The 12,847-nt window shown below is 41.0% G+C and overlaps 1 protein-coding gene across 2 annotated transcripts; it reads right to left on the bottom strand.

The window, feature by feature from the left end:
* Positions 1–3,573: 3,573 nt before the first annotated feature.
* LOC117763608 (olfactomedin-4-like) lies at positions 3,574–9,338 on the bottom strand. Of its 2 annotated transcripts, XM_034588873.1 has the most exons (8): positions 9,285–9,338; positions 9,039–9,161; positions 8,669–8,887; positions 8,091–8,244; positions 6,155–6,382; positions 5,370–5,538; positions 4,257–4,716; positions 3,574–4,225 (listed from the first exon to the last, which is right to left on the bottom strand). In XM_034588873.1, exons 1-7 carry the CDS (start codon positions 9,336–9,338, stop codon positions 4,281–4,283), a joined length of 1,383 nt encoding a protein of 460 aa, XP_034444764.1. In that variant the 3' UTR covers positions 3,574–4,225; positions 4,257–4,280. The 2 variants fall into 2 exon arrangements, with proteins under 2 accessions (XP_034444764.1, XP_034444763.1); XM_034588872.1 differs by having other exon boundaries at positions 3,574–4,716.
* Positions 9,339–12,847: the final 3,509 nt, after the last annotated feature.

Genomic DNA, 12,847 nt, shown 5'->3' with positions numbered 1-12,847 from the left:
TATGACTAGTTGCAGTCTATTTATATGGTAAATGTATTGTTCTATGTGAGATGAATATCAGAATATCAGACCTCTAAATCAATTCAGCTATCATTAAGACTTAAAACAGCGTACATTTGTGTACAGTGTAAATTAATTCGAAAATAATAGTAAACAAATCTCAGAAAGGTCGAACATTATTCTCACATTGTTTTAGACATTCAATAAAATTGGCTGGTTTTTAGTTCAGAGTGGAAGGTGTTATGACCTTAAGTCCTTAAGTGATATCTGCTCATGGTGAGCCTCCACTGAGTGGGAAGAGAAACACTGATAATGAACTGACCACAAAAAACTGGTTAAAAGCAATTTGTTTGGAAGAACAGCAACCCCTTCTTTTTGGTTTCCTGGCAGAAATCAAGTTTTATGGTATGGAGATATGGTAGAGGTCAACTTGCATGTCATAGCATCTGTTTCCTCCACCTTGGCTCAGTGACAGCTGAAACCAGGCCAGGAATGTCACTACATTTCATTACCAGTGATTTTTAAGAACTTTATGTGAGCTTCTGACAGCTGTCCTACATAAAGAGGGGGTGGGTAACCAAGGTCTTGGATTGGATTATTTACTGGCTTGTTTAGATTTCTTTTCTGCTTTTTGATTTTGGAAACACTGGATTACATGTGACCAAAATAAAACACTTTCTTATGAATTTACATGATCTGTAATGTGTTGCCAACACATAGTTAAATTGTTATATATATATAGCTAAATGGATTCCTGGGGCCAGAGCATGTGACTTTACATGATATTTCAAACTGCCGGCTAAGGATAAAAGTAGATATGGTATAATTGTTATTCACGTCTGTGATAATGACACACGATTAGATCAGTTGGAGGTCCCAAAAATATAATAATATTTAGTTTGTAGTTGCAAAAATAATGTCGGACTCTGCCTAATCTCACCAGTGATTAAATGTACAGGGCTCCACATCATCCGTCGTCCTTCCACTGCCGGCTGTCGAGGTTGTGTCCAGAAAACTGAAATTGTGCCGGGCCTATCTAGTCCACTTCTGTCCATCCTTCATCCATCTCTCACTTGCGGCTCCCTCCTTCACCAGAACAACCTTCTTGATCCTCACCAGTCCGGTTTCAAGGCAGGCCACTCAACTGAGACTGCCCTCATTGCTGTCTCTGAGCAACTTCCCACTGCTAGAGCAGCCTCTCTCTCCTCTGTCCTCATCCTTCTTTTTGCTGCATTTGACACAGTGAACCACTAGATTTCCTCCCTTCAGGATCTGGGTATCTCAGGCTCTGCACTCTCCCTGCTCTCATCCTACCTCAAAGACCGCACTTACTGGGTAACTTGGAGAGGACCTGTGTCAGAACCTTGTTCTCTCACTACTGGGGTCCCTCAAGGTTCCATCCTGGGTACCCTCCTCTTCTCTCTGTACACCAACTCTCTTGGCTCTGTCATTCACTCACATGGCTTTTCATACCATAGCTATGCTGATGACACCCAACTAATTCTCTCTTTTCCCGAATCTGAAGCACAGGTAGCAGCACGAATCTCTGCCTGTCACTCAGTGGACACCACCTGAAAAAAATATCTTGACAAGACCAAACTACTTTTCCTTCCAGGGAAAGGCTTTCACAAACCTGACCTCACTATTACCATTGACAACTCCGTGGTAGCCCCCACCCAGACTGCTAGGAACCTGGGTGTGACACTCGACTGTCAACTCTCCCTTACTTCCAACATTGCTGCAACAACCCGCTCGTGTAGATACATACTGCACAACATCAGGAGAATACGTCCCCTTCTCACTCAGAAGGCGGCGCAGGTTCTGGTCCAGGCTCTGGTCATCTCACGCCTAGACTATTGTAACTCCCTCCTGGCAGGTCTACCTGCTAGTGCCATCCGACCTCTGCAGCTCATCCAGAATGCAGCAGCTCGACTGGTCTTTAACCTACCTAAGTTCACTCACACTACACTCCTCTGTTCCCTTCACTGGTTACAGGGGCTGCTGGCATTTTTTTCAAGACACTAGTACTTGCGTACTGTAGTGTGAATGGATCGGGCCCAGTCTACATCCAGGACATGGTCAAACGTTACACCCCAGCCCATCCACTCTGCTCTGCATCTGCCAATCAGCTTATTGCTCCCTCACTGCGAGCTAAACACTCATCAAAATCACGACTGTTTGCTGTCCTGGCTCCTAAATGGTGGAACTAGCTCCCCTTTGACATTAGGACAGCAGCAAGTCTACACATCTCCCGCCGCAGACTAAAGACATGTCTCTTCTGACTACAGCTTGGTTAACCCTCGTGTTGTTCCTGGGTCGGATTGACCCAGAGTGTGTGTGTGTCTGTATGTGTGTGTGCGTGCGTGCGTGCGTGCGTGCGTGCGTGCGTGCGTGCGTGCGTGCGTGTGACCATCCGCAAGCCCTGGCCAGTCAGGGTTAGGGTTAGGGTGACCCAAGGATTGTCATTATCCAATTCTCCTGGGGTCATTGAGACCAATGGATTGTCATTCTCGATTCTCCTGGGGGGTCATTTAGACCCCCAGAGAGGGCACTGTGTTGCTCTGTGGGGTCATTTAGACCCACACCTGATTCCAATTGTAATCTCGGGGGGTATATTAGACCCACAGAGAAGCCGGTGTGCCATTCTCCCTGACCATGTCACGATGTCACGTCAAGCGTGTTTCACCAGAGAACAGGTTCTCCAACAGCTATTCTCCCAGCAACAATCCTCTGAACCCGAAGAGGACGTGAAAGAGCCAGACCGAGAAGTAGACGGAGAAGCAGATGGAGAAGAAGACAGAGATGACGAAGACAGCGACGAAGACGAAGACGATGACGAAGACGAAGACGAAGACGAAGACGAAGACGACGAAGACAACGACAACGACGACGACGACGACGACGACGAAGACGAAGACGAAGACGGAGACGAAGACGAAGACGGAGACGAAGACGAAGACGAAGACGAAGACGAAGACCCAGTGGGTGATGCTGCTGCAGATTCGTCATCCTTGGAAGAAGAAGAAGAAGAAGGACAAGACCACGGCACCACCACCACCACCACCGGACTCGTGGAAAGAGAGACCTTCCTGTCAAGAAACGGGGAAATAACATGGTCCTCGAGGGCGTTTACCGCGGGTGTAACAAATACATCTGCAAGGGCTGCTCACTTGTCTATTGCCCTACGTGTGCGTGCTAATATGTGGTGGGCTATGTGAGGGGGCCAACAGCCGGGGGAAGCAGGGACAACAGCCGGGGGAAGCAGGGACAACACAAGGGTTAAGAAGATGATGTCTTATAAACTTTTGTCTATTCTGGTGTTTATGTTAAAGAAAGAAAAAAAATTTAGTAGCACTTATATGGCACTTACATATAGCACTTTGTAGTTTGGCTTTTTTGAAGCAAATTGTACTTTCTTGATTCTTGCTGTTCTGGGTTTGTACCCTCATGGTTGAATGCACTTCTTGTAAGACGCTTTGGATAAAAGCGTCAGCTAAATGAAATGTAATGTAATATAAAAAGTGAAATGACCACATTACATTGCCCTTACCAAAACAACAATCTACTAGCTAATTCATGCTTTAAATTGATATGGTTCAAATTATACATTCTATTTTATTACATTATGATTAGCTATATTTGCCTTTTAGTTGACAGCACCCAGAGGGAGAGAGGTGGATAGAGTCAGAGAGAAGGAGTGAGAGCAGGATGAGTGGACAGAAAGGGAGCAAGAACCAGGTGAAAGATTGGACAGTCAGCTTCTATTGAATTCACATAACTAAGCAGTGTAAAGATTGTAAATGTAAATCCTCCCCAACCTCTTACATTAACATTACTCATAGTCTCAGGAGTACTATCAGGTTGTACGTCACTTTCTAGTTGAAAACAACTCATTTGGTTATGTCACCCAATTGAATTCAGTGAAATGGTTGAATACTTTTGCAGAAAGAACTTTTAATTTTAAAATGTATTTGACAAAAAAAGAATTATTGCGAGAGAGTCATGTTACAGGTAATTACTTTAGCAAATAGCTACAGGTCTTTTTTTCTCAAACCATTTTTTCTTCCGTTTTTCTACATAATACATACTTACATTTATATGTATACATATATTTTGTATTTCTCTAGTGTTAAGTAAATGCCAATACAATTTACACTTCATATAGCAAATTAGTAGAAAATCTTAGTCATTAGTCAAATCTACATTATTGGGACATGCATAGCACAGGTAAGCTTTACTCTATCCATTATGCAAATACAGAAGTATGCAAAATGTATATTTCATTCAAACAAAACCTTATAGGAGACCATGATGGAGTCACAGTATGCATGTAACATCTGGTCCACAGGGCTATAGTTCAGGGAATACATGTTGGGAGACATCTTCCTGATGAAGATTCCAATGTTGAATTTCTCCACCCCTGTCACGGTGTTGAACGAGTAGAAGATCTCTTCCATTTCTTTGTCGATGTACCGTGTGGCATAGAGCACACCGCAGGCCATAAAGGTATTGGTCACCCCCAGCTTGTAGACCGAGGTATGCCAGGTTTGGCCAAGTGTCATATTTTCATTGTTCTCCACCTTGGACAGCACCAGGTTTCCACAGTCCTGGGTGGTGGTGTAGATAACCCAGACCCCGGACTCATCTGTTGCCAGGTCCAGGTCGGTGAACGGGTAGCATTCATCAAGGTAGCAGAAGTTTCCCTTTGAGTTAAATCTGACAAAACAGACGACAGAAGTGATAGGTGGGTGATCTTTACTTTTTTGTTTCTCTCCACACATAGACATACAAATATGAACTGTATGGAGTTTTAAATGGGAAATGGGCCCTATTTATATTGCACATTTCTAGTCTTATCAACTTCTCAAAGCGCTTTATGGTACAAGTCGCATTCACCCATTCACGCACACATACAGTGCTTGTATACACAGCACTTTTTCTGTCACACACCATTTACTACTTCCATTGTGACATCATCATTTATTTTTTGAATTCCCAGCTACTTGCTCTTTATTACAATCGAAATATCATATGCAATATCCCATTTTACTTACTCCTTTATCATTTAATTTCTACTCACTGCTACTTGTCTTTTTCTCAATTCTATTGATATATACTAATTGGCCGTTTATTACTCGGTATACACTTTTTTTCATTTACAATACATTTTAATTTTTATCTTCAATTATATTTTAGATTTAATTCTTTATTCATTGTTTTCCTCTGTATTCTATTCTACTATGTATTGTTTTGTACTGTAATATTGCATATGTATATTATTGTTTAAAATATGTGGTCTGTAATGAATAAAATATTGACTTAAACACTGTCTGTCCACATGAGCTGAAAGAAAAAGGTGAGCAGCGAACCTGGTGCCTTTGGGTAGCTGTAATGTGGTAACGGTTTTAGCGGTGAGGTTGAATCGACAAACAGCATCTTGGTTGTAACAGTTGTAGTATAAGGCCCCACTAAACAGAACAACATTTGGACCCTGGATGGTGTTGGTGGTTGGGTTACTGGTGTGGATCACGATATTCCCTGAAAGAAGGGGAAAGAGGAGTTATCAGTACATCAAAATAATCAATAATATATGTGCCTTAGCTTTTGAAACAAATGCAATTGAATGATCAAAATCAACAATGAATTCATCCTTCTGAGTATGTGTGAGCCTAAGGCCTGATTATTGTCTTCCTTTGTGGCAGCTCTATTTAAACATGAATCATTTATATGGGCTTATTATCTCACAATTTGATCCTATCAATACTTTCACAAAACTTGGAAACAGATTCAATATGTGTTGGGAGTTTTAAATAATGTTATTTTACAAATATTGTAATTTGATTTTAAGACTAGACCGTGAGAGAAAGTTGAATTGTTATTCCTAGAGACTATGTATATCATTAATCATATTTCCCAATGGGTTTGGGGAAATGTTTTGAAGTTTTATTCCAGCAGCATCATTGCTTTAAACCACTTGAAGCTTTCAGTGAACACATATTCTGGAATTAGCTTTCTGATTTAAAAAATGTAAGAAAGAATGAAAAAATACAGTGATAGTGAAGTTGTTTCCAAGGTTATTATTACCAGTGATGCTTTAATGTTTGTCTATTAGAAATGTCTAGTGAGCTGATATTACAACCAGAACATTCTTTACCTGGGACGCTCACCCCAACGATGAGAGAACTCAGGCTTGAGTACAGACGAACATAGTTGGAGTATCTGTTGCTGGTTATCATCATTACCAGCCAGTGCCAGTTCTCTTTCCCCACCTCTGGTTGGGGATCCCGACCCCAAGCGCCATACTTGTGGGTGCCAGGATACTCTCCTACTGTGTTCACCCTGGGCCCAGTGATGTTCACAAACTGACCATGTGGACAGTTACCTGAGGGGTAAATGTGAAAACAGATAAAGAACCTGTACCAATGTTGGGATACTAAATATGTACAACTGATTGAGAGGTAGAAAGCTACTGGCTATTCACTTTTTAATTGAGGTTATTGATACTGATAGTGCCCCACAATATCCAGTTCATTTCTATCCCACATTAGTTTAGTGAGCATTGGCCTGTCACAGATGTGAGTGACCTCATTTAAAGTGGCACTTTATGGTCTGCTCAAACCTGGTGTCAACATCCTGCTCCTCTGATCCACAAGCGGACAGTTCTAAGTTTGCCTGTTCACACCTGGCATTAGAATGTGTCTCCAGTGACCATTTCTAATCAGATCCCCCTTCCTTGCACTAGACGTAAAAACATGAATGTCAATTTCTGTTTTACAAAAAACAAATGGTGTTCTTTAGTCAGTCTGGCTATACAGTGTCCATTACTTGGTTGAGTTTGAGCACTTGGATATACCATGACCTGGATGACAGAGAATCTTCACAGACATCCATTAAAAGTAGTTACCGAACTGCACATATAAAAAAAAAACTCTCCTCCTAATGATCTACATAGTCCACCTGCTAACTTGACCAGATCTGAGGCCCTAGCATGACATATTTCACCCCAGTCCAAATGCATGGTAAATGGCAAGGTAACTTCTGCACGTGAAACGCTGGAGACTAAGATTGAGCTGCTGACTCTCTGGTTAGGGGACTACCCGCTCTACTTCCTGAGCCACAGCCGCCCCAAATGCATGTGAAGTCTTAAACAGGTCCTCATGATCAACCTTATCAAAAGCCTTCTCCTAAGGAGACCAAAATGAAGCTTAGCGTAAATTCAGTCAGTAAGACTTAACCTGCTTATTGGTCAGCTGATTGTGGGCGTTCCTAAATGGCCAATCAGATCTGCCACAGTCTCTTTCAGCCAATCATTCAGCACCTGTCAACCTTTAAAATCCCCTCTCCTCTCTTCCGCAGTCAGCCGTCATTCATTGACGTGCATAACCCACCTCCACCCCAATCTCCTCCAGTCTTCAGCAGAATCATCTTCACCTCATCCGGATCTCCGACCTCAACTGATCGTGTTCATATGTATAATCCTGTATCGTGTTGGCAGCTGATCATGGATCCAGACGATGGATTGTGGATTATGGCGTTATCTGATCATGGTGGTGGCTGATCGCGGACTAAATTCAACAAGACTGCCTGACACAATATACCTATTACTCGTAGCATCTATTACACTTCTGTCCATCCTGGAAGAGGGATCCCTCACATGTGGCTCTTCCTGAGGTTTCTACGTTTTTCCCCTGTTAATAGGTTTTTTGTAGTTTTTCCTTACTCTTGTTGAGGGTTAAGGGCAGAGGATGTCGCATGATTAATTGAACCACCACCAGTGTCTAGACCCGGGGGGGGGGGGGGTATTCCTGTTCTGCGCTCTGCTTCACCCCCTTTCTAAACCTTATGACATCACACAGGGGTCTAAAACACCAACGACTAAAACATTCACATTACTGTGTGCACTTGTCAAATAAACATTGTTAAATCGTGAATCAAGTCTCTCCTGATTGAACCTCACATTTACAGTTTTGACAAGTCCATTGTGTCATACAAGAGGTGTAGGTTATCATGAATTGAAAATACTAATAATATGACTTGTCACAATGTAATATTGTCTCTAACTGCCACTTCAGCGTGGTTTTGAGACTTACCATGTTGGGGCTGAGTGGGTTGGATGATGGGGTGAAGTCCATTCCTGCACTGGTTCAATTCTCTCTTCAAACGCTGGTTAGCTTCTTGTCTCATCACCACCTGCATGGTGTCGTACTTTTTCATATCTTGCATCTCTGCTTTCACGTCTTCCAGCTGAGAGATAGCAGCACAGCAGATGTCACAACATTTTCTTTCTACAAATATAAATGACTTTGAATACAGCATCGCCTGTCATCTGAGAAACTGGGCTGGCTGATACATTAATAATGAGCACAGTGAGTTAAAATACATTAATACTCTCTCTACTTCCATTTTTTTCACTACAAACGAAACATTGACATTTCACATAGTTATTAAAAACTGTTGTTTATAATATTGGTAAGAGCAGTTTTAAAAAGGCCATGGAACTGTACTGTGACCGGAAAAGTCATAATATCATAATGACAGATTTGCATGTATGCTGTAGGGACAGTGCAGTAAAAGTTCCAATTAACATTAATAGCATATTAGAGGTTTACACACAGATGTTGCCTTCATTAGTATTAACCCTGGTGAGCAGCATGTTGGGTGAATCTACCTGTTTCGTTACGTCAAGAGCGAGGTGCTGGTCTTCCATGGTGGTGCTATTCAGCCTGTCGATGAGCTGTTCGATGTCCTTCATTTCATTCTCTATTACCTGCAGGCTGACAACTCCATAAAGCTCTCCGTCATCCTCTCTCTCCAGCATCGCCACGTCTTCCTGCAGCTGGGGGAGACGTCGGTCCAAACCCAGCAGCAAACTCTCCAGCTCTAGAATCTTCAGGGAGGACAGGCAGACCCTTTGATCAGACATCACTCAGAGATCCATTTAGTATGACTGTACGCATAAAAAGAGTAGTGTAACTACATTTTAAGAAGCAGAGGGAGGATCTGTTATACACAGTCTGGTATAAATAAATAGTAGTTACCTTCTGGGAGGTAATCTCCCTGTTGCATTTTGATGCATTGTCCTCCACTGTGCTGAGTTTGTCATGAGGGAATGCCTGCTCAGAATTAGTCAACTCACACACACACTTATCTGCTGACCTCGCCTGAAATCAAGAATATTGAACATGGCATGTAAAAAAGATATACAAAATATTCCTGTTTCACATGGGCAGTGTTTAGCAATAATAAAAGTGATAATAATCACTATATTAATTGTGTTTTCTTACCTGTTGGCTGAAAGTGAACAGAGCACACAGTGGCACAATCATAAACAGCATCATAGTGGAGTGAAGACCAGAACTTAATGAAACTGGCCCTGAGCAGTTTTAATGTGACTGTCTCACTGTATAAGCAGGTTGTGTGTGTGTGTGTGTGTGTGTGTGTGTGTGTGTGTGTGTGTGTGTGTGTGTGTGTGTGCGTGTGTGTGTGTGTGTGTGTGTGTGTGTGTGTGTGTGTGTGTGTGTGTGTGTGTGTGTGTGTGTGTGTGTGTGTGTGGGAGAGCAAGATGCGTCATGCTCCCTTCAAAATGTGACCACTTCCTTCTTTTGGTGGGGATTGCAAAAACAGGGAATATTCTTTTACTCAATAAAGGGAAATAGTGTCGATATAAAAAAACCTTTAGGAAGTAACATGTAAACACCAAAATCAGTGCTGTTGGTATTATTCAGATTCTTTACACTCTTAATATGTAAAAACACTCCATTCAGCAAACCTCTTGCATTCAATTTACAGTACTGCTCACCATTATTGGCACCCCTTCATTTTTTGCATAACCTGTACAATATCTTCAGAAATAAATGGAAATGTACCAAATTTATATCATCAGGATCTTTTAATTGGAGGTCCAAAGTAATTTAACAAAGAAAATTGTTTTTTCAACTCATATTGTAATTTCAAAGAAGAAACAGAAAAAACATCATGTGCAGCAATAACGGCACCCCTCTTTAATATTTGGTTGCACACCCTTTGGCAGTGATGACAGCCTCCAAACGTTTCTTGTAGCCATCTATAAGCTTCTTGCACTTCTCAGCTGGTATTTTCTCCCACTCTTCCTTTGCAATTTGTTCAAGCTCTTGAACGTTTGCAGGGTTCTTTTCCCCAATAGCAGATTTCAGCTCACCCCAAAGATTTTCAATCGGATTGAGATCAGGACTCATTGCTGGCCATTTTAAAACAGTCCATTTTTTCCTTTTCAACCATTCCTGCGTGCTTTTGGATGTGTGCTTTGGGTCTTTGTCTTGCTGGAGGACCCATGATCTTCGACTCAAACCAAGTTTTCTTACACTGGGAAGGACATTTCGCTCTAAAATCTCTTGATAATTCTCTGATTTCATGATTCTTGTGATACGGTCAAGGCCTCCAGTACCAGATGCAGCAAAGCAGCCCCACAGCATTATGGATCCTCCACCATGCTTAACTGTTGGTAGGGTGTTCTTTTCCTTGTAGGCTTCATTGCGCCGTCTGTAAACAAACTGTTGGTGTGCATTGCCAAAAAGCTTTATTTTTGTTTCATCTGTCCACAGAACATTTTCCCAGAAGGACTGCGGTTTGTCCAGGTACTCTTTGGCAAAGATCAGTCGTTCCTTTTTATGTCTTTTCCTCAGCAATGGTGTCTTCCTTGGCCTTCGCCCATAAAGCCCTGTTTGGTTTAGTGTGCGGCGTATGGTACTTGTTGAAACCATGACCCCAGACTGTTCCAGGTTGGCCTTCAGGTCTGTTTGACGTGGTGTTTTTTCCACCATTTGCACCAACCTTCGAAGACTTCTCTCATCAATTTTTCTCTTCCCCCCACGTCCAGGGAGGTTCTTGACAGTTCCATGCTTGGCAAACTTCTTAATAACATTACGCACTGTTGAAACAGGGATACCAAGGTCTTTGGAGATGGCCTTATACCCTTTGGAGGTCTTGTGTATGCTAATAATAGCCCTTCTGATGTCCTCAGACAGCTCCTTTGTCTTCACAATTGTGACAAAGGAACAGGGAAAAACAGGTGGCTTTTTAAAACACGGAAGTCATCATTCATTGGCTAATTAATGTCACATGGGCACAGACAATTTATCACAGGCGATTGTCATTTGTGATTTACCACAGGTGAGTCATAATGTGTTTCCATACTGATTTACAGCAAAGGGTGCCAATATCAGTGACACAGCAAGCTTTAAGTTTTTCTATTCCCCCCCCCCCCCATTGTTTATTGTTTTAAATTGTTGTTTATCATTTACTCTTTTGTATCAAACACGAAGTCTCTATAGAAAAAAGTTGTTTCACTTGATTCATTTTTTTCAGGAGATATTCCACATTATGTACTTAAACTTCTTGGGTGCCAATAATGGTGAGCAGGACTGTATTTGCTTGAGTACAGAAATATATTAACAGCACAATGTAGTCAAAGCTGTATATCAGGAGATCAAATGACAATATGCAATGTGAAGGGTATTGCTCATAGTGACTAACCCAAAGGGATTTATCACCTAACTTTACTTTTCCTTGCAGCTTTATGGCATGTTTTATTATCTCTAAGGTTTTTGTTTTATTGCCAGCAACTTAACAGTTGTGGGTCACCTTCAGCATACTCATCACACCGCTGCTTTAAGTGATAAAGATTCCACAAGTTTACCAGCAGCAAACAGCAGACAGCTTGTGAACATACCAGAGATATTCTGTTGGTGGAGACCATTACACAGCTAAAAGCATGTCAGGATATCAGATTTAAATTTGCTTGTTAACTTAAAACAAGACTAAATACACAACAGTAAAAAATATACATATATACTGTATATATATCAACATTAATGCAGTTGCCACTTTTCTTTATTTAAAATTATATAAATTCTACATATTAGCATCATTATGCTTCTAAACATGAGTTACCGTGTGCAGTATAACTGAAATGTGCAATTACCCAATTCACCAAGAGATTTAGCTCTTTTAACTGTTTCTTTGTTTTATATTAATTGTTTTTTCAGTGTAGAGAACAGAAATTGAAAGAAAAATGTCTTTCTATATACAGTTTATGTCATATTGACATTACCTTTACAACCATTTAGGAAATATTTGTATCTATAATTCTCAAATATCCCTTAAAGTAAAGATGAGAGAATGATTGAAAAAGAATAAAAGCAACAACTGTTCACCATACAAATGTATTTCTTATGTTTTGGACTTTGTCCTCATCTTTGCTTGGTTTGTGTAATGTTTAATAATCGAACCTCGTTTGGCTAAACGGAGAGTTTGGAGGGGGATCTCTGAGAGACAGCACAGACAAACATATAAGTCATTCTTACATTGTGTATTTTTTTTTCTGTTAGTGACTACCATTCAAAGTATCTGACCCAACCTTGTACTGCATGCAAAATCTCAGTAGTTATAGTAGTTGTCAGTTAAATGTAGTGGAGTAAAATGTTTTACTTGTGATGGTGGAGTTTAGAATAAAGTAACCAGGGAAAATCAAGATAGTGATCATAATATCTGTAACTGTAAAATGAATTGTGCAGTGATATTTGAGATATATTTCAGTATTCTGCTGATATATTAAAACATGTAACTGTATTATAATGTTTTAGAAGTGTTTCTTACATGTCCTTACCAAGATCAGGTCTTTCAAAGCATTTTAAAGAGTAAACAACACTAGGAGGATATTGCAAAGGGGATGGAGGTTATAACCATTTTATGAAGGGTGGGAAAATATGCTGTTGGTGAAGGGGAAACTCCATAACTTCAACTTTTTGGAGTTTCACATCCACGTTTGAAATTTCAAGGCTGCGTCAGCAAAAGATGTGTTGTTGCTATT

Source organism: Hippoglossus hippoglossus, chromosome 6 (assembly GCF_009819705.1).
Source record: "Hippoglossus hippoglossus isolate fHipHip1 chromosome 6, fHipHip1.pri, whole genome shotgun sequence".
Lineage (NCBI taxonomy): Eukaryota > Metazoa > Chordata > Actinopteri > Pleuronectiformes > Pleuronectidae > Hippoglossus > Hippoglossus hippoglossus.
Note: the sequence above shows the minus strand (reverse complement) of the source record. Positions and strands in the feature narration are given on the sequence as shown.

Coding starts and splice junctions, on each gene's coding strand:
- LOC117763608 (XM_034588872.1), bottom strand. CDS start 9,338: ATGATGCTGTTTATGATTGTGCCACTGTGTGCTCTGTTCACTTTCAGC. Junction 5,539..6,154: donor CGTTGGGGTGAGCGTCCCAG/GTAAAGAATGTT, acceptor CCCTTCTTTCAG/GGAATATCGTGATCCACACC. Junction 4,717..5,369: donor CAGCTACCCAAAGGCACCAG/GTTCGCTGCTCA, acceptor CTGTTTTGTCAG/ATTTAACTCAAAGGGAAACT.